This window comes from Carassius auratus, chromosome 17 (genome assembly GCF_003368295.1).
Source record: "Carassius auratus strain Wakin chromosome 17, ASM336829v1, whole genome shotgun sequence".
NCBI classification, from domain to species: domain Eukaryota; kingdom Metazoa; phylum Chordata; class Actinopteri; order Cypriniformes; family Cyprinidae; genus Carassius; species Carassius auratus.
Window position 1 is genome coordinate 16,360,087 of NC_039259.1, and position 22,137 is coordinate 16,382,223.

Genomic DNA, 22,137 nt, shown 5'->3' on the forward strand with positions numbered 1-22,137 from the left:
AAAACAGTAAACACTCAAATCTTTCCAGAAAAGTTCCTATAGTTCCTACCTAAAACTACAAGACTGGTGATGTAAGAGAGACACCAACTGGCCCACAGTGTTTACTCCACTCTATAGCAGAGTGATATATACTGTCTCAAGTTGCTTTGAATAAAACCATCTGCTTAATGTAATAAGTATAAATGCAATAAAAATGGACAAAAATTCTTAAATTAAATTAAATGTAAAATTAAATAAAATGTAAATAAATTTAAATAAATATTCTTGTATGAAGAACTGATTTAAACTGATTTTATATAAAAGTCCAGTAACACAAATGTCTGTTTTCTCTAACAGTGATGTTGTGTGTTGTACTGTGCTTGTAAATTAGTATAATTTTGTGAAAGTAATTTAGAATTATAATTGGTATTAAAATGATAATACTTAACCTTATGCACGGTGAAGTAGCTTAATAGTAGCCTAATATTTGTAAACGTGTATGTGAAAAGAGGAAATACATGGATGCAATCGTGGATGTGTTAATCTTGTCACGCTCTTCTTCCTGCTTTTGTTTGCCTGAATTTAAAACCGAGCCCAAAGCTATTATCTTAGATTGTTCACATTTTATAATTGATCTGATATCATTTACAGCTGCGAGCATCAGACAAAAATCCGAGTTATGCAGGGCCAGACAGGTGAAACACACAAAGGTTACTAGAGTTCGTTTCTCCCAGTATCAGCAGGAGCGAGCGGAGGACCACGCCCTTTGCTCCACAAACCACGCCCGGTTTCTTAACTCTGCGTTCTGATTGGTGGGCGCGACTAACGGGGAGTTAATTTCCGGTATGCGGAGGCTGGAGTTTCAGGTTTGTCGCTTATGGGTTTCGGGGTAGCGGTGACGCGCGTTGCCCTGATCACCGACTAATTTCCATCTTTTCGTCTTCATGCATTAGATTGTATGAATTTAGTCTTAGATAAGTATGACTGAGAGCGAAGGGAATAAAAATGAGGATTGTCATGCAGCGAATGGTGTGAAACCAGGAAGAAATGGCATGGTGAAGAACCATCATCACCATCATCAGTATCAAAAGCAGGAGAAGGTGAGGCCAGATCATGCATTGAGATCATTGAATCCTGCATTGCTAATATTTCATATCTGTTTGTGCAATATGCTGCACGATGAAAATGATGATGTGTGGTAACACACAGCAGCTCTTCTCAAGACTGTGTGCCAGGATTGTGTTCCGTTAGTGCATGACAAGCGGTTTATGGCATGATCACATGTGATAAAGTAAAGTTTGACAGCCAGATGAGATTTAGACTTTCTCCTGAAAATATCCTTTTATGAGCCCTGGCCATGATGATGTGGCTAATGGGATATTTTCATAAGTAAAAACTCTTCTGAATCAACTTTGCTTGTTGCACCAGAAAGTTAATGTGCAACCTCATGCTGGATTTGCATTAATATAAGTCAAATGCATTGAAAATGGCAGGTCAAGATATTAGTGTCTTAATATTAATAACTATTTTTGGACTTTTAAATATAAACCAGCTTTGAGAAACAGGATAAAAATTCACAGGACAAAAAATGTGACAACTAGTCCCCTTCTCCAAAAAATAGTTATATTCCCTAATATATATTTATATTAATGTATATTTATATGTTTTAGGTTTTAGGACAACTTTGATGAAAGGTTTTGATCCACTTCAAATGTTGACTACTTGTGCATTATCATTTATAATCTGTATGAAGTTTATGTGAATATTTTCATTTATATATGGAAAGGTGTATTAGTATATTTTATGTAAAGTTATAGAAAATAGATCTATAGATTGATCAAAAAAGCCTTATTCAATTTTTTGCATATTATAGTAATATGGGTTTTAGTAACACATTTTAATTTGTATCCCTATTTGAAAATTTGTAATATTCAAACATTATTAATATTAACATCTGTATTTTATTTCATTTATGTGTATAGATAATAAATCTATCAATGGATCGTATATCTAAATAGGCAAATGCAGTGAGGAAGTCAAGTCAAGATCTTGATCTCATGCCAGTGTCTTGTGCGGGTGATTTTAAGCAACTCATGATTCAAGTTAAAGCTCTAGGAATTTCTGTCATGTGCCTCCTGTACTGTAAGTGTTCTGAGTGCGAAATCAGTCAGCTTCATTTACTCCAAGATATCCTGAGCTTTGTTATTGTCACAGCTTCTTTGTTTATCCAACTAATCTGTCTCGTAGCGCCCTATCAGCTCTTTCTGCTTCTGCTCTGATTAACTCTCCATTGTAATGTTCAGCAACTGTTTACAAAGGTATATCACACACATCTAAGTTTTGAAAAGCTTTTATCACACATAGTCTTTTCTTGGAAGGTGCTTTCAGCCTTGGTTCTGAATGCAAAGTTGTGCTGCTGTCTTGGAGCTGCTGGCAGCTCACGTGGATGTCAGTGTTGCTAGACTCCGTGGTATTTGTTAATGGAGCATGACTAGTCACATGTGCCTGCAAATCACAGGGTTTTGAATGAACTGCTTCGTCTGTTTGGTCCTGAAACATGTGCATGATCCTTTGGTCACCATGAGTAACAGAGTTTTTAACAATGAGAGGTCAAACTTTGAAACTGTTCAAGTTAATATGACTTTTGCTGAGTGTCCATGAATAAAGCTTGCCACTTTTTCTGTACTAAACTGTTAAAGTAACCAAAAGGAATCTGTTGTTTCTGCAAGTTTCACACGTCTTGTAATCAGTAACCACAATGAGATGGTACCATGACTTCAGTGATTTAATGGGTATTGCTTTACAGGTTTACCACGCTGCATGCAATGGAGAACTTTACAGCAGGCCATTCATCGAGTCCTTTGAGGAGACTCCCATGCTGGTCGCCGTGCTCACGTACATGGGCTATGGCATCCTCACGATCTTTGGATATCTGCGGGATTTCATGAGGGAGTGGAAAATAGAAAAATGCCACATAGCCAGAGAAAGGGAGGAGCAGAAGGTAAACATTGTCATGTGTGCATAGTAGAAAAAAGCATGTACACTAACGTTCAAAAGTTTTTTTTTTTTAATTAGTACTTTTATTAATCGGGAAAGAAATACATTTTAAAATATATTTAAATAGGAAAAAAAATTAACTGTAATAATATTTTACAATATTACTGTTTTTAGTGAAGTTTTGATTTAATAAATGCAGCCTTGGTTAGCATAAGAGATTTCTTTCAAAGACATAAGTGTCACTGACCTCAAACATTTGAACGGTACTAGTGTACTAATTTTAATCTAAAAATGAAACATTTTATTATAAATAAAGTGGTTTATTGTAAAATTTCTTGGCAGTTTCATGGAACATTTTTAAAGATTAAATTACAAACATTAGAAATGAAGCAGTTTTAAAATTATGAATGCCTTAAAAAATTGTGTAATTTCCGTAAACGTTATGGTAATTTATTGGTGTAAGTTTGAGAGGAAGAGGTTATTTTGTCAGAGGAAGGATATTGTGCAGTTTACCGTTATTGTAAAGTACTTTAGGGCACTGAAAGGTTGAGCTTTGTTTTTCTACACGCCTTTTATGAATGTTATTCTTCCAAAAATATTGGATCCAAGTCAACTTAGTCACCCAAATGTAAGGAGCTGTTTCCATGTAGTAAAAAAAATAAAATAATAAAGTTTGTGAATCTGTTCTTTTTTTCTTTCTGTCTTTTTTGTTTGTCCAGGACTTTGTTCCACTTTATCAAGACTTTGAGAATTTCTACACTAGGAATTTATACATGAGGATTCGGGACAGCTGGAACAGGCCCATTTGCAGTGTTCCTGGGGCCACGTTTGACCTTGCTGAGCGCAGTTCCAATGATTACAACTGGACCTTTGAGTAAGTAGGCCGACTTGAACCTGAACAGGAAAAAAACACCACGTCTTTGACTGTTTTACCTCCCAAGACGAGAGCTGCATCAATCTAATGATTATAATATCAAGGTCACTTTCAAGCCAATGTACAATAAACTGGAGGGCTTGCTAGCGAAGGGACTTGATTGTATCCTGAAATATGAGGTTAAAGAGGTTGCATGAGACTTACAATCCATTCTAGGGTCGTGAGGGATTAGTTTTGGCTCAAAAGAACTCTTATACAAGTGTATTGTGCTCTTTCAGGTACACTGGGCGAGTGGTGAAGGATGTGATAAACCTTGGCTCGTATAATTATCTGGGCTTTGCAGAGAACACAGGCGCCTGTGCCACAGCTGCTGGAGAGGTGACGGTGAAACTTGGGGTGGGCGTGGCCAGCACTAGACAGGAAATGGGTGAGCGCTTATTAGTACGTACTGTTGCTTTTTGGGAAATATTTGGACGTAAATGTCCATAAGGCACATTTAAGCATTATACATTGGCATGCAACTCATTCCATGTACCATTTAGCTTTTTTGTGTTTAAAATTGTGATACACAGGATAGTGGAATGTAATTATTATTATTTTTTTTATTATACGTTTTTAACTTTTTCGAGATAATTTTCCAGGATAAACTGTGTAACAGCTGAAGCGAAGCATGCTAATTAGAGAACTTTGGCTAGATGTTAGATAATATTAGAAAAATATTGGGAAAGCTGTCTCCAACATTGGCAGCATAATTTGTATAACATATTATCGCAAAACAAGAAAAATTTAGGGCGGGAGCAGGGTTGCCAGGTCTTCACAACAAAACCCCCCCAAGTGCTATTCAGAACTAGCTCAAAACTTACTGGGTGGTCCCATGGGGTAAATACAAGTTTTTTTTTGTTGGGATTCTTCTGGTAAAATTAGCATTCCAGTGGATTAATATCACGTTCTTGGGGTCACTTTAACCCTCGGACATGAAAAAAAAGCTGGTGTTAAAGTAAACAAACTCCACTAGAAAACCGTGGACTTGGCAACACTGGGCGGGAGGCTTGGTTTTGTCTACTGCTTGTTGATTAGATTTAGACAGATCAGTTGAATGCTAGCTTCCTGTTGACTGTAAGAAAGGGTCAGGTTTTAAGTGGACTAAACAAGTAGTTTTCACTGTAGTTTTCACTGAACAGTTCAGTTATGACATTTCGATTAAGATTTGTTTTAAAAGTGAAACATATAACATAAATGAATTGTTCACCAAATGATCGATAATATGCGTTTAGGACACAGACTGAATTTTGATCTAATTTCATGCTGTATTTGAATCTAGTTATTTTAAGGGCTTATGTGGGAGCTTTCTAGGTTGACTTTACTTTCGAAATAAACACAGGTGTTGCTTCTCTAGCTGCTGTTTATAGTAAGTCAGTGTTTGCATGCATTAGTTGATTTATTTGTGTGATTTGCATAGGCAACCTCGACAGGCACGAAGAGTTGGAGAAACTGGCGGCGTCATTCCTGGGAGTGGAGTCTGCTATGGCTTTTGGCATGGGGTTTGCAACCAACTCCATGAACATTCCTGCAATAGCTGGCAAGGTTTGAAACACTAGACCATTTGGTTTCCTCACTATCTGTCTTCTGCTTTGCCAGCTCCTCTGTCCCTATCTCTTGATGTGATGAACCACCTAGACAACTCCTAAAATTCATAGGAGTGTCAGCACAGACGGATCCCGCCTTGACCTATCAGTGCTTGTTTAATTAATACATAAGTTTCTGGTGTGTGAATGTTTTCCTTTGTTGGTTTAAGCACAATGGGTGGATATGTCATATTTTATCACCAGATTACTGTAATGGTACAAATAGACAACCGGTTCTAACTCAAACAGTTTGTGTGGCTTGCACAACAGAATGCACTTGATAATCGCCACAGGAAACATGCGCTTAGCTGCAAGTGCACCACAGAGATTTCCCAACCTCACTTCCTGTTGCAGGCCAAGAGAGGTCTAGTGATTTGGCACTAAAATGCCCGACTTTCCAGATTTGCATGATCGAAACTGATTTCAAAAGATGCGAATTATTGTGCAAGTCGCACATTACAAAAGCAGAGACAAAAGAAGCAGCAAAAAGGCTTTTTTAAAAGGTTTTTTTTTTTTTTAAAGCTAATTAAAAAAAAGTATGAATTTTAATATATACTACTATTCTACTAACTTAGTCAGTAAGTGCGTGCTTTTATTAAGCAAGGATGTACTGTATTACATTTGATTGTATTTCAATTTCAAATGAATCCTGTTCTTCAAAAATCAAATCAAAAAGTATTAAGCATCACATCTGTTTTCAGCTGTGATAATAATAATAAATGTTACTTGAGCACCAAATCATCATATTAAAATGATTTCTGAAAGATCTGTCAAAATGAAGAATGGAGTAACCGCTGCTTTAGGAATAAATTACATTTAAAAATATTTAACAATTATTTTTGATTAAATAAATGCATTTTCTTACAGTGACCTGACATGGTTTGTTCTGTTTGCAGGGATGTCTGATTCTCAGTGACGAGTTGAACCATGCCTCTCTGGTACTGGGAGCCCGACTGTCCGGCTCCACCATCCGGGTCTTTAAACACAATAGTGAGTTAACACTGACAGGCACATAACTTATCTTATCATATCATCTCATCTCCATATCTGTATGTCTTAACACCCTCAGTCCTTGTTCACAGATGTTAACAGCACAAAGGTAAAGAATGAATATTTGGTGCAGCTCAAATGCACACAAAGCATGATGCTGCAACTACTTGAGTGGAAGATTGACAGACCTTGACCCATGTTAAAACCTGATTTGTATTCTGGATGGTTTTTGGACTTGTTTCTGAATGCCATTTCGGTTAATGTCCAGTCAAACACCATGAATGCAAATCTTATCACTGGAAAGGTCAGCTCTCCATCACATTTCAGCTGTGTTATTCTAAATGAATCATTTAAATTGGCAATTTGGACAGATGACTGTCAGTTATTAATAAATGAGCTGCTAAATTGATAAAGTAACTTGAGGTGAATAGGTAATGGTCCTTGAAACCCTTGAGTCAGATTTGGGGAAACTTCATCAGCACTCTGATTGTTTATTACTGAAGTGCTTAAAGCAGTTCTTGCACTGACACTTTGTATTGAATTTATGTGCTGTGGTTCCTTAAATTATGGCCAAGGACACATGGAACATTTTACTACACTATGACCCCAGAATACCACATAGTTTTCATATGGCTGATGAAAGAAAACCACTTCATCGGTAGCTTGTCCCCAATATATTGCAATTTGATCTTTGTTTTTTATTAATAAAGCTTTACACAAATTTAAAAGGGTTTTGGGTCAAATGTAGTTATTTTACTCTGGGCTTAACATTTTATTTGCTTTAATGCAGATATGCAGAGCCTGGAGAAGTTGCTCAGAGACGCTATCGTTCATGGTCAGCCTAGAACACATCGACCCTGGAAGAAAATCCTCATCCTTGTGGAGGGCATCTACAGGTGATTAAACTCTCTTGTTTACCTCAAATGTTCATTCTGTACTGCTGTGGCTTTCTCAAGTGTGGAACGTGTTATCACATGTGCATTCTTGACAGTTTTAACGATCAGATTAATTGTCACACAAATCAAAGTTTAATGTACTCTAACTGGTTATTTACTCAGTATGGAGGGCTCCATTATACGGCTGCCAGAAGTTATAGCCCTGAAAAAGAAGTACAAGGCCTATCTTTATCTGGATGAGGCTCACAGTATCGGGGCATTAGGACCCAACGGTCGAGGGGTGGTGGAGTATTTTGGATTGGACCCCAAAGATGTAGACGTCATGATGGGCACCTTCACAAAGAGCTTCGGAGCTGCTGGTGGATACATAGGAGGGAGGAAGGTATAAAGTTTAAGTGCCAATTTATAAATGTTACGAATAGCAGAAGTCCAAACAAGTCATGCTCTGCATTTAACTCGTCCAAAGTGCACACACACACTTTGAACATACACCCGGAGCAGTGGGCAGCCATTTATGCCACGGCGCCCGGGGAGCAGTTGGGGGTTCGGTGCCTTGCTTAAGGACACCCCAGTCATGGTATTGCCAGCCCGAGACTCAAACCCACAACCTTAGGGTTAGGAGTCAAACTCTCTAACCATTAGGCCACAACTTAACTTGCCAGTTATTAATAAATGAGCATGTAAATTGATAAAGTAACTTGAGTAAAAGTAACTTCAGCAGCACATTGTGTGCACTTTGGATGCAACATTGTCCAATAATAAAACTGGGAATAAATCAAGGTTCCTTACTGATCAGTTCATGTTCAGTGTGTCCAGATACATATTAACAGGTGTCCAACTTTGTATAAAAATGTCCAGTTTCAGTTGGTGTTTTTTATTTATTTATGTATAAATCTGTTATGATCACCAAGACTGCATTTATTAAAAATGTCTAAAAATACAGTTAAAAAAAACATATATTATATTATTATAACGTGGTTTAAATGTGTGACATAATTTTAAATAACACATTTACTGTCACTTTTGATCAATTTTATGCATCCTTGAGATATATATACACACAGTACAGACCAAAAGTTTGGACACACCTTCTCATTCAAAGAGTTTTCTTTATTTTCATGACTATGAAAATTGTAGATTCACACTGAAGGCATCAAAACTATGAATTAACACATGTGGAATTATATATGGAATTATATACATAACAAAAAAGTGTGAAACAACTGAAAATATGTCATATTCTAGGTTCTTCAAAGTAGCCACCTTTTGCTTTGATGAGCTTCAAGAGGTAGTCACCTGAAATGGTCTTCCAACAGTCTTGAACATTTTTCACTTTTTATGCTTTAGGATTTAATAGACTACCTACGAAATCACTCTCACAGTGCAGTTTACGCCACCTCTATGTCGCTTCCTGTCGTGGAGCAAATCATCACTTCTATGAAGTGCATTATGGGGAAGGATGGAACAACAATAGGTGAGTTTTCCTTTTTTTTACCTACTTTATTCTTCTTTGTATTTTTTTATTTATTTACAGAATCAGAGACACCCAAACATATTATTATTTACTTGCCCTCATGCTGTTCCAAAACTATGTTATTTTATTTCATCCATAGAACTCAAACGAAGAAATACTGAATAATATAGTGGCTTTTTTCACAGATGAGTGTGAACTGAAACTTTTAAGTTTTTTTTTTTTACTTTTAAGGAAGAAAAGTTTTACATGGCTTCTGTACATGTCTCATAAAGCCATAAAATAACTTTGTGTGATGAAGAGATAAATTATGCAATCACATGTGTTTGGAATAACATGAGAGGAAGTAAATGGACAGATGTAATTTTTTTTCAAGCAAGTAAATAATCAACTGTGTGTTGTTGAGTGCACCACAAGGTGGCAGGATTGCCCCAAAAAACATTATCAGCTTGCAAGGATGTACTATGGATGGTCTTCAGCATTTTGAAGCTGCTTTACATTACTGTATATGTCTCTGTATTTACATGCCAGATGTGTTTTTTGTATTTATTTATTTTTTATCAAAGTGCCATTCTAGAACTTGCATATCGCAGTAGATAATTCAGGTGGCATAGATCTAGATCAAGTCGTAAACATTTCAAGTAAGAATGCTGTGTCACAAAGTCACGAGATGAAGGTGTTAAGCAAAATCAGCCTGTGTGTGTGTGTGTGTGTGTGTTTCATCTGGCAATCAGTCGTACAGTAAACACAGTCACATCTTCCTCCATGTTATTTCCTGTTCTCATCTGCACATCATTCACTGAAAAGCGTCCCTTTACTTTGTCAACTCCATTGTTCTTGTCTTTGCTTTTTGCCTGTTTTATTTCACTGTGAAAATACAATCTTTATGTTTGTTTGCTCTGTGCGCTCTGGATTAACTTGGCTCAGAAACTGAAATAAGTGTTTCTCAAGGATCACTTTGAAGTGGGACGAAGGGGGGAAAAAAAGATCTGTCGATGTGAGATTTTTCTTCATACAATTTCCCAGCGCTCATGAAATGAGACTGATTAGTTCAACAGCTGTACACGGACTCCGTCCAGGTAAAATATTTAGCTCGGAGTTTAAACCTCAGAAATGTGTTAACAATTACCCATGTAACTAGTGTGATCTGGCCCTTTGGTTAGACCCACCAAACTGCCTGTTTTCCCCCTGCCACTCAATCAACGCTGGCAGCTACAACAAACAGGCTCTACCGGTCCGCCGGGGCCAGGTGAAGTGCTCAATATGACTAATATGAGTATTACTTTGCTTGGCTAAGGGCTATTTTCATCTCCTTACAAAGACTTATTGTTTCCATCATCCTACAATATGTCTCTTGAGAACATCTTGCTGTCTCCCAGCGACTTTTCTCTTCTCCTTCACCTGCTAATGGACTTCCTGACTTTCAACAGCATCTCACACTGATGCAAAAAAAAGATCTAAACTCTTGACCTATGATACTAAACTCTTAAAATAAGATATGAGACGATCCAGCTCTGGTTTGGCATTAATAAGGTGCTATTTTTATATAATTATTTCTATTTTCAAGACAAAATGCAATTAATTATAGAGTGGCATTGTTTTTTCTTTTCAGTATTTCAGTCTCTCCCAAAACCAGTCGAGAACAGGCTAGAAATTAATTATTACAAAGTTATGACCATTACAAATTCTACATAAAAATAAGAACATATAAATATATCATTAATATATAACTACGTGGTTTTTAAAAAACAAAACAAAAAAAACAATCATATAATATTCTTAATATGCACACAAATTCACTTTTTTTATCTAGAACTACAAAGAATTGCTATGCAAAAGTATTTGAGTGCAAATGGGGCTTTTAGATGCATGCAGTAATAACGGTACTGATTAACCGATGACATTTATGTAGATTAACTGCTGATATTGAAGCATCTAAGAGTTAGAACAAAGGTGGTCCTGAACAATCAGTGTGTTTGTGTCCGATTGAGTTTGTTGGGGGGTTGATGCTCAAAGAAAACTAATCAAGCAAAGGTCAACTGGGAGACATCCTGTGTATCCTCATGGGAACTGAAACTCCTTCATCCCTGCTTTCTTTGGTCCTTTTATTCTCCGATTATGCATCCAACTCCACACATCCACACTTGATCTGCTCTGTTTCACGCACATGTTTGATTTAAAGCCTGCAGCACTGTATTGATCTGACAAGTGACTTCAGTGTGAACAAATTGCCTCCAGCACTCATTTACTGCCAGGTTTACGATTTATATTCTTTCATAAAGTTTCATTTCACTTCTGTTGTTGCAAAACAAAGATTTCCATCCCACTTTTCAAGCTTTTGGAATATTAAACTGTTTCAATGGTTCTTGAAGGCAGTTTGACACCTACTTTCATGTGCCAAGTTTGCTTTGGATGTTCACTGTACTTGGGTAATTTTAGTGAGTGTAGCCGATTTCATCATCAGGATGACTATTATGTAGAGTTGGTTTCATTATATAGTTTTCATTTCATTGAGTGGCTTGTTAGCATTTCTCCTCCATGCACACTGCATACACACACACACACACACACACACACACAAATGTATGTATGTGTATGTATATATTGTTTTATTTTTATTTTTCATTTAAAATATCTTAGAATCCTTTAAACAAGATCAGTTTAGCTATGAAAGCAACTGTCTATAATATTCAGACTTTTTTGTGAAAGTGTATCTTTAATATTTAATACAGTTGTATTCTGTGTAATTGCACTGGCAGATATAAGTATAAACATGTTAACAACAAGTGAAAAGCTCTGTCAGTGCAGTAAGACAAAAACACTTATATTCAAAGTACAGTCTATTAAAACAACTCTTAAAATTACTTGAAGCAACAGTGCATAAAATGTTATCTTGTTTTAAGGATTGTTAGACATTTTTGCTGGAAATAAAGCCAATAAAAAAAAACTCAGTCATTTTTTCGTTTCTTTTTTCTTTTCGTATTTTCAATGAATTTATTTTTCCTGAATACAGATGCAGATGCTTTCACAGTCTAGTGGTTTCACAGTCCGACGTGTCCTTGGCCCGAAGGGAAATAAAGTTTTCTTTTGATCAGATCTGGCTTTCAAACCATCCAAAACTCTTGGCGTCCCCACACAAACGAGCAGATAAGAAATATTCCTGGCCTTGCTCGTTCTCAGGGGAAAATGAGCAAAAAATGTGAGAATTTGAACGATTTTGCCTCGTAAATCACAGTAGTTACCCAAGCTGGCATTTTTAACTTTCTGTGGTGTGTGGAGCATTCCTGATCTCATTGTTAAGCCAAACACAGGCAGACTTGACAAACACTGGACATTCGTCTTTGTCTCGAGGTGTTGACTTGCTCTGTGAGAGAGGGCAGATACACATGTTTTAGGTGTAAGAATGTGTTTACCCACACCCCCGTTCGAGCAGGGTAATGGATTGTTATTCCAGATGTTGTAATGTGCTTCTGTTTCTTTGACAATAACATTGTTGTGCAGACCTACTCCAGCATCCATCAATGACTAGAGCTGCAACATCTAATTATTACCGAAAAGGTGAAGAGTGGATATTATTTTTGATATATAGACATTGGTCATGGTAGCATCATATTTAATTTTTGAAAGAAATTAAAATAAGGCCGTGAGGGATAGCATTACAATGGATTGTATAACGTGTTAATTATTTGACGTTGTACTTAAAATTTTGCTTTTAAGGAAACATATGTATTTATGTATGAATTCAAATGTAATCGAAGTCCTGCCTGTAAAACAAGTAACAATATTTTTAAAAACAATGACTTTTATAAGATATTCATTACCGTTTTGTTTGGTGTCTGTAAGACTTCTTTTTTTTAATGTTTATGAAAGAAGTTTCTTAAACTGCATTTATTTGATCAAAAGTACATTTAAAAACAGTAATATTCAAATGTACTGTTATCTATTTTATTGTCAGTTTAAATCTCTTGAGGCATTCGGCCAATCACAACGCACTGGATAGCTGGCCAATCAGAGCACACCTCGCTTTTCAGGACGATGAGCTTTGTAAAAATGGACTCGTTCCAGAAAGGCGGGGGATAGAGGAGAAACAATAAAGAACAGTATGTGGAAAATAATGTGTTTTTTTAACCTTAAACCACATAAACACATTTCATTACACCAAATACCGTATTTAAATTCAAAAGAGAATTGTCTCATGGGTCCTCTAATGTTCGGGGCTCTGGACTGCAGCCCATGTTGCCTATTAGGATAACCCTGCCTTTGATTAATTTAATCTGTCCTTGCTAAATACAAGTTTTAGTTTCTACAAATAATAATTCTAACTGACCCCAAATTTGAATGCTAGTGTAGATGTATAACGTCTCTTGAATTCACAGGAAAAGTGATGTTACTAATCAGAGGAGTGAATGTGGATGACTGTGAAATGAATCAACCCATAAAACGGGTATAAAATCCCCCGTTCACTTTCCGCTGACTTGGACTTCAGCATCAGGACAGCTGCTAGCTAGTGAGCAGCCCATGAATGATTGAGGCCACAGATTTGATCCTGGAAGGAGCTGCGTTGCTTCCTGTTGCCCTTCTCCAGAGAGGTCCTCGTAAGGGGCACAGAGGTTTTCGGCACGTCAGCCGCCCTCAACTCCTGGTGCTTTCACTTATCTCCTCCCTTCAGATGAAAAGGAAGTGAGGAGGAACTGGCGTTTCAAAAAAGGGAAACGGTCCCCACATCTGGAAGCTCTTTTGGTCCCTTTCGCTGCCTCTCTCCCTCCAGATCCTCCAGCTTTGGGTCTGGAAGAAGTTAGCGGGGGTGTGCGTTGTGAAACTAGCTGTTGAAAAGGTACCCCAGAAAGATTTACTTTGGAGACTCGTGCTCCACCTCGGTGCTCTCACCCTCCCCCAAGGCCCTACGGCTCTGGCTCGCTATCTCAGTGGCCCAGTGTTGGCCAGCTTGAACTTCCGTTAATGGCTATTGCTTTCAGATGCTCATTTTCATAGAGTTGTTCACCTGAGCTGTTAGCGCAGCTGATCAATTCTCTGTTGACGTTCATTAGAACCTCTACAGGTTCCTTAATTGTTAGTGCTGTCAAACATAATAACCTCGATTTAACTCCTCATCCTCCTGAGCGATTCAGTTTCTTGCATTTGCTGCTGGAATGTGTTCTCAATTTGGGCATCAACTAGATGAAGCATTTTAACAGCTTCTAAACAGAAAGAATAAGGTTTAGCATTGAATAAATTGCTCCAAATTTATAAATACACACGTCAGTTAAAAAAGTTTTTGAAAGAAGTCTTTTATGCTCACCAAGGCTGCATTTATTAAAAATGCAGTAAAACACAGTAATTATATTTAAATATTACTACAGTTAAGCTGTTTGTATTTGAATATATTTTAAAATGTAGTGTATTCATGTGATGGCAAAGCTGAATTTTCAGCAGCCATTACTCCAGTCTTCAGTGTTACATGAGCCTTCAGAAATCATAATCTAATATGCAGATTTGGGGCTTTGGAGAAACATTTCATATAAATTGAAAACAGATGTGCTGCTTAATATTTTTGTGAAAATGTTGAAAGATCTTTACAGGATTATTTGTATATTTAAAAAAAAAATACACATCGAAAAGAAAATAATTGACAGAAACCTTTTGGTGAAACATTATAAGTGTATTTTCTGTTTTATTTTTTAACAAATTAAATGTATCCTTCCTGTTTTACCTTAAACTTTTGAACTTTTTTCTTTATTGAACATTAGTGTTTAACATTGATTGCAATATCAAATAATTGGAATTGAATTGGAATAATGGAACTCTAACAGCTGCATGATTTATCCAAACGACAAGAATATTGACATGATATTAATGACATCAATCTTCTCTGGAAATGTTTTAGAAAATGCTTTTGGAAAGTGTTTTCTTGCCCATGATGGTCAGTGTTGTCCAGTGTAGTTTAGGATCCAAATGACTTGCATTGTATGGACAAAAAGAGTTGAAACATTCTTCAAAATGTCTTATTTGGTGTCCTAGAAAGTAAGTCATAAAGGTTTGGAACGACAAGAGGGTGACTAAATGATGACCGAATTAAAATTTTGGGTGAACCAGGTAGTGATGAAAGATTTGATCTGAATATTTAGAGAACCACTGCCATAGATTATAGTGCTACTTTAGTTGGGCAAGGAACCGAAATCACCAGAAATGTAACTGGATTTCCAGTGTGTTTAACGTTACACATTGGCCAGGCTTAATTTCCTAAACACAGAGCAGCTGACCCGGTCATGACTTGTGGAACCTGCTTTATCTGTCAATGGCCAATTTACATAGGGGGATTGAGGAAGGAGTCCAGTTACACAGCCAGTCAAGTCTCCTTTCACAAGGGCTCATCAGATGGAACCTCAATAGCCCCGTCATATAGACATAAGGGCAAAACTGTTCAACCTTGGGGTCCCTTCTTTCTTTATAACCATTGTTTTGCAAAACCCCTAAAAAGCACAATATTACAAGGTCAAACAGAATGCCAAGTCTTAACAGTACAGCAGCTTTTCAGGACCTTGTCGTTTTGTCACCCTGCAGGCATGACAAGTATGACAATTGCTAGATTTCTGGCATCTAGATGACACCGGGGTGAGACATAGTCACAGCGCAGGAAATTCCTCTCTTCTAGCGTTTAGCATGCATGGAATGTTTGACGAAGCAGAACCAAGGCTTTCAGAAACATAAGACCTTTAGCGTGGCTCTCAGATCACTGCGGTGGATTGAGTGTTTTAAGAGCTCCATTGACGTGGATCGCTAAGCAATCCTCCCCCAGGGAACATACATCCTGCTTAAAGAGGGAGCTGCTGAAAAATCAAGTCACTAATTTTCCTGTTTTTGTCAGGATTATAGGAAACCATGATTGTTTGCAGTGTTGTTCTCGTTGCTGTATTCTCTTTCCAATCATACAGTGGATTGGTACAGTCTTCTGTAACCTGCAGCACCAGGGGTTTTGTTTAGCCAGCTGATTCAAATCTTTCTGCAATTAGACATCAATCTTTCATGGATCTGATACTTTTTCTTTGTGTACGAAGGGCATGTGCCTTGGTGATATGATGGGGGAAAGTTAAAATGTGGTATAAAATCAGCAGGTATTAAATGTTTCTTCTTGAACAGTTTTTAGATCTACCGATCTTGAAGGTTTAAGTATAAAGTTTATAGCTCAGGTGGTCGACTTTTGTAGTATCTGAAGTAATGAGTTTTGTGGCTTGGTGAGTTTTAATTGTCTGATCGCATGAAAGGCTGTGGAAAAAGATGCAGAGTGCCAGATGACAGAATCCATTTTTTTTTTTTTTTTCGGAAAACTTGAGCTTAATGGTTTGGGTGTGTTTCTTGGTTTCAGGCCGTTCACGTATCCAGCGGTTGGCTGAAAACACAGTCTATTTCCGTAGGAGACTGCGGGAGATGGGATTCATCATCTATGGCAACAATGACTCACCTGTGGTACCCATGATGCTCTACATGCCCGCCAAAATAGGGTTAGTATTTTTTACTCTCTCTCTTCAGTCTCTCAGCATATTCATGATAATATCCTACAGATTAAAGTAATAATTCACACAAGAATCCCATATACAACCCCCCCCCCCCCCCTCAAAAAAAATAAATAATAATAAAAGTTTATATAATTTCTGACTCCACATTTTCCTAAAATGGAAGTACATATTATGTAGTGACACCTGTCAAGTTTTAAAATGCTCATAAATAATGCTATATTGCAAGTGTTTCAAAGCCTTATGATGCAGCTCTGAAAATCAAATAAAATGTATGATTTGACTTGAGTCAATGATTTGAATTCAAGCCTGTTCCTCAGATTTCCAAAGTTAAATAATATAGCTAGTTTTGCTAGTGCTTTATTCATCCTTTAAAGCATTCTTCCTTTGTGTTCCAGTGTCCTTCTAGTGTTATATATATATATATATATATATATATATATATATATATATATATATATATATATGTTATTATTGCATTTATTAATATTTTGAATTGGCTTATATTTTTACATTTTCAGTTAAATTTGTAATGCACTTTTTAGATTATTTGAAGATACTTTTTTAATCTTGCAACTCATAATTATAAGAGCATTTAAGACATTAATGGTGTTTTTGGTTTACATTTCTGTAGCAAAAACAACATTTAATTATAGGTTAGTATTTTCTGTGATTTTGTCATTTGAATTTTTACCAAATATTTCTCACAACTCTCATTAAATTTGATTTCAGATTTAGCTTCAATAACTTGGTTTTAGTTTCAAAACCTTGGTTTCAGTTATCTGCCAGGACATTTCAAAAGCACTTTTTTTTTTTTCTTTCTTTTACCACATACTGGTAGTGGTTGAATAAGGGTGAATGAATAATGACTGAATTTTCACTTGTAGGTGAAGTGATACTCTGGAAGACTAATTCCTTAAGGTTTCGGGTCTATAAACATCCAAATAGATTATACTCATAATAGATTTATAATAGTGCCTCATAATAGAACAAGAACAAGCTCATGGGAAAGCTTAGTTTGGAAAGAACTTCTTAAGAGTTTTCATGAAAATTGATGAGGTTGTGTCTGTGTTTCCAGGGCGTTTGGTCGGGAGATGTTGAAGAGAAACATTGGAGTAGTGGTGGTGGGCTTCCCAGCCACGCCGATCATAGAGTCCAGAGCCCGCTTCTGTATCTCTGCAGCCCACACCAAGGAAATGCTGGACAGGGTAACTACTCGTTTTCTTGCCACAGCGAGTACATCTAATAATTTAGCTCACTTCAAAGCAGCATTGTACCCTTTTTACTAGGCTTTGTTTCTCATGCCATAAATTTTTGTGTTTACAATGGAAATATGACTTAATGGAAAAACCTATGAGCCTTCGTGATGTTATAGTCAAGAAGCCCCGTAGGGTGAGTTTTGTTGAAATGTGCTTTACATTTCAAGAAGGAAGACTTTCAACAGGAATTAGACCTGAAACGCCTGTCGTCTCTGTATGTCAAGTTCAAACCCCTGTCCATCAATCTTCTGAAATATAGTACTTCAAACTTGATACAACTTTTATGTTTGAAAATAATCAGTGTCTAAAGAATTCCAGGCTCCTCCTTAAACTGTCCTGCGCTATAAATTAATGCAGGTCTCGACTGAGGCCGCCGTTGAGGGGTTTACATAAGCAGCGCCTGCCACAGGGGTCTGCACTGGCAGCAGATCAAAGAGCATCTTAATCTGCCTCCCCAAGGACACTTTGATTTAACTATGGTGAAAAGCACACCGGCCGTCAGCCCCCCTCCCCGTGCTTAAGAAAACACTGTGCACTTTGATGTGACCAGTTATCACGTCAACACATTTTTCAGTGTCCTTCTGACATGTTTTCTTGCATTTCTTCCATTGCTGAATAGCTGAGATTGTACAAAGTGCATAACAAAAGTTTTATGAAAAAATCATTATCCCAATATATTTTTGTCACCTTTTGATGATTATTTAGTGTATATCTATAATTATTCTGTTCTATTCTATTCGGTGTCTTTCAGAAATAGTTTATTGTGTTTCTTCCAGGATGAATAAGACTGTACAAAGTGCATAAGAAAAGTGTTTAGAGCTGGCCAGTTTTGTAGCTTTTTTGGTGTGTGTCTGTGTGTGTCTGTGTGTGTGTCTTGTGTGTGTGTGTGTGTGTGTGTGTATATATATATATATATATATATATATATATATATATATATATATATATATATATATATATATATATATATATATACACACACATGCATTTACATTTTACATTTAGTCATTAAGCAGATGCTTTTATTCATATAATTATATATTTTTTTCAGTCTCCTTCTGACATATTTTCTAGTATTTCTTCCATTGATTAATGACTAAGATTGTAAAAAGGACATAACAAAAATATAAAGATTTTAGGGCTTGAAAAAAATGTTTCAATATATTTTGTAGCCTTTTGGTGAAATGTAGTATATATCTTAATTTATGTATTTATCCTCTTTTTTTATATCAATTTATTGTACTTTGTCTGCTTATTATTTTTTTTTTTTATTAAATCAAAGAAACCATATATATATATATATATATATATATATATATATATATATATATATATATATATATATATATATATATATATATATATATATATATATATATATACACACACACACACATGCATTTACATTTTACATTTAGTCATTAAGCAGATGCTTTTATTCATATAATTATATATTTTTTTCAGTCTCCTTCTGACATATTTTCTAGTATTTCTTCCATTGATTAATGACTAAGATTGTAAAAAGGACATAACAAAAATATAAAGATTTTAGGGCTTGAAAAAAATGTTTCAATATATTTTGTAGCCTTTTGGTGAAATGTAGTATATATCTTAATTTATGTATTTATCCTCTTTTTTTTATATCAATTTATTGTACTTTGTCTGCTTATTATTTTTTTTTTTTATTAAATCAAAGAAACCATCATTTCAACCTTTATAGACATTTTTGACAAGAAGATTTGTTAAAGAAATTCTTAATATAAATAGTAAAATTCTAATACCAATGAACAAACAAAAGACTATTTAAATACTAATATTATATTGTTTTATCTATATACACAAAAATAACTATTTATCAACATATTTGGCTGAAACATTGTAATATGAGAAATATGTCAAGCAGAGACTTGTGTGAACATTTTTTAAGTGATGATTCAAATTATTCACTGAATCAAAGTTTGAATCGGTTCACTGAACATATCAAATCTAAGCAGCTTTATACAGTGTTGCTCAATTATTCATGAATGTGTCATGAATAAAGACTATATCGGTCCGCCCTAGTGCATCTAGACTTAAATGTCTTTGAAAATTAACAAGTTTCCTTAATATTTGACATTTTGTGCGTTTCATAGTAACTTGAACCAGAAATCTGAATGAAATCAATTGCAGTATTAATAATGCAACTAGCATTGCCATGACTATATTGTATCTAACTTCTAATGTTCTGCATGGTAGGTGGCAGCTGCTTCTCAGCATTAGCATGTTATGACTTACATGTGTAACCATGAAAGTAATGGAGCGTGATGATTGTTTTCAGGCGCTGGATGTGATCAGTGAAGTAGGCGATCTGCTGCAGCTGAAGTATTCGCGGCACAAAGTTCTTCCCTCGTTGGACCGGCCCTTTGACGAGACCACATATGAGGAGAACGAATAGTGACATGCTTCCTATCTGAACCAAATGTGCACTGCTCATCTTCTGCTCTCCAAAAAGAAGCAGCGAACCAATTAATAAATATAACGTTTTTTATACTTAGGTATATCATCTTTATTTTAACACATTAAGCTCTGAACAACAACAAAACAATGATGCTTTTCAACAAAAAAAAGCTTTTTGTCTCTCCCCAGTTTCCTCTACTGCATTTGTCACCTCGGTTTTGTTTTGACGTGAGGTTTGGGGTCTGTTTTTAACTCTTTGTGGCATTCGTTTAAGGAAATTAATACTTAGATTTTTCTCTGCCAGCCACAGCAAGCTTTGAGCTGCTTGTGTACTTGCTAAAGCCATATGTCACTGCAGCCTTCAAAACCATTTTTGTGTACAAAAACCTTTGAGACATTTTTTCCCCCTAGTAAGTGAGAACAGACTGGCAGCGAACCCATAATTCTGAGGATCCTAACCTATGAAAGAATTAAAGGTTCTTCTTATTGCATTGTCAGTACATTCACTTTGTTACCTATATCAAACTCCAAAACCTCCACAACTTGGCTGTCTAGTTGTTTTTGTTTCCACAGATTTTGACTTGTGGCCAGCTCGGGTGTCTTGCTTCGGATATTTGTTTTTTCATTGAGATACAAATCGCGGAGGGCGATGTTGGTTATGTCTGAGGGAAGTCTAGGTAGAAACAAGGAATATTTATCAAATTTTCACCTGTGAGAAAACTTGGATGCTTATTATATGCATTACCTCTAAAGCTGCAGCGGAAGTTGTGCGTTATGATTCCAAAACCTTGTAGAAACTTTACATTTTAAAAGAATCATTCACCTGAAAATGAAAGTGTTGTGAGAGATAACTTGTTTTCAGGCCATCCGAGATTTTGATTTGGTTTGTTTCTTCATCAAAATTTAGGATGCCACTTACTCTCCAATGAATCCTCTGCAGTTAACGGGTGCCATCAGAATAAGAGTCCAAACAGCTGATAAAATTATCAGCTTCACTTCCAGCTAAAATATGTGTCCTCTGTTCATAAAAATCTTTCATTTAGTGAAAAGGTTCATCCCCTGTTGTCCTTCCACGTCAAAATCCACCAACATACTTGTTTAGAACTGTTTTGGACTTTTTGTTTAAAAGCCGCTTAATCTGTGTATATTTTTCTCCTGATTCAGAGGAAGTTACTTTTTAACTGGAGGACTCATATTTGAAGTTAAATATATTACAAACATGCAGCTTTTCGATGCACAAGACATTAATTGATGATCTGGGGAAATGTTTATTACTTGTGGATTATTGTGATGTTTTTAGCATTTCTTTGCACACTCATTCTGACGGCACCCATTCACTGCAGAGGATACGTTGATGAGCAAGTGATGTAATGCTAAATTTCTCCAATTCTGTTCTGATGAATAAACTCATCTACATCTTGGATGGCATGAGGATGAGTAAATGTAATTGTTCCTTTAGATGCAACTATTTTAATATTGACTTATTAGTGTATGATTGCAATGCCATGAATAACTAATAAGTTTGCTATCTTGCAAGAGTTTCATTGTGTGGTTGTATACGCTTTCCTCAATATTGATTTAAAGTTCATTGTCTTATGATTTCCAACATCTTTAAACCACTTTTCAGTCTTCATGAAAGGAGATTTATGTTATGTATATGTTTCTTTAATGTAAATATTTATTTATTATTCATGTTTCATATCTTTTATTGTTTGGAGAAGTGTACTTTAATCATCAACGGCAGCTCCAGATATCCTCATACAGTATATGCACATGCATGATGTGCATGCTCTCAGTGCACATACTACTGATGAGTCTTTTTATATCATTTTAATATTCCCAGCAAAGCATGTGGGATGTAATTACTGAATCTGCTGTTTTATGATGCTTTAAAGGTGCTGAAATGTACTCTCCTTATTATGTTCTGTGGCTTCTGTTACATTCTCCCATGTATTTAATTTAGTACAAGTCTTTTACAACATCAACATCCGGGGATATTTCTTTTGAACCATTTTTATTTAAACCGGTGTTCCTTTATATGCAACCAGAAGAGAAACTACACACATTAAGAGATGTTTTAAAAAAAACAAAAGATGGAA

At 36.0% G+C, this 22,137-nt stretch overlaps 1 protein-coding gene across 2 annotated transcripts; it reads left to right on the forward strand.

Annotated features, from left to right (window-relative positions):
• The first annotated feature begins 834 nt into the window (after nt 1-834).
• On the forward strand, nt 835-21,365 carry sptlc2a (serine palmitoyltransferase, long chain base subunit 2a). Of its 2 annotated transcripts, XM_026286087.1 has the most exons (12): nt 835-1,079; nt 2,786-2,980; nt 3,696-3,850; nt 4,129-4,277; nt 5,310-5,434; nt 6,372-6,465; nt 7,256-7,361; nt 7,524-7,743; nt 8,709-8,835; nt 16,196-16,331; nt 17,422-17,551; nt 19,920-21,365. In XM_026286087.1, the coding sequence occupies exons 1-12, from the start codon at nt 960-962 to the stop codon at nt 20,034-20,036; spliced, it is 1,674 nt and encodes a 557-aa protein (XP_026141872.1). In that variant the 5' UTR covers nt 835-959; the 3' UTR covers nt 20,037-21,365. The 2 variants fall into 2 exon arrangements, with proteins under 2 accessions (XP_026141872.1, XP_026141873.1); XM_026286088.1 differs by lacking the exons at nt 16,196-16,331; nt 17,422-17,551; nt 19,920-21,365 and adding exons at nt 9,021-9,040; nt 9,169-11,433.
• Nucleotides 21,366-22,137: the final 772 nt, after the last annotated feature.

Bases quoted from the DNA above. Each gene is read 5' to 3' on its own strand.
- sptlc2a (XM_026286087.1), top strand. From the start codon at position 960: ATGACTGAGAGCGAAGGGAATAAAAATGAGGATTGTCATGCAGCGAAT. The intron at 7,362-7,523 runs GTGATTAAACTC...TTATTTACTCAG, and splicing joins CTTGTGGAGGGCATCTACAG to TATGGAGGGCTCCATTATAC. The intron at 17,552-19,919 runs GTAACTACTCGT...GATTGTTTTCAG, and splicing joins CCAAGGAAATGCTGGACAGG to GCGCTGGATGTGATCAGTGA.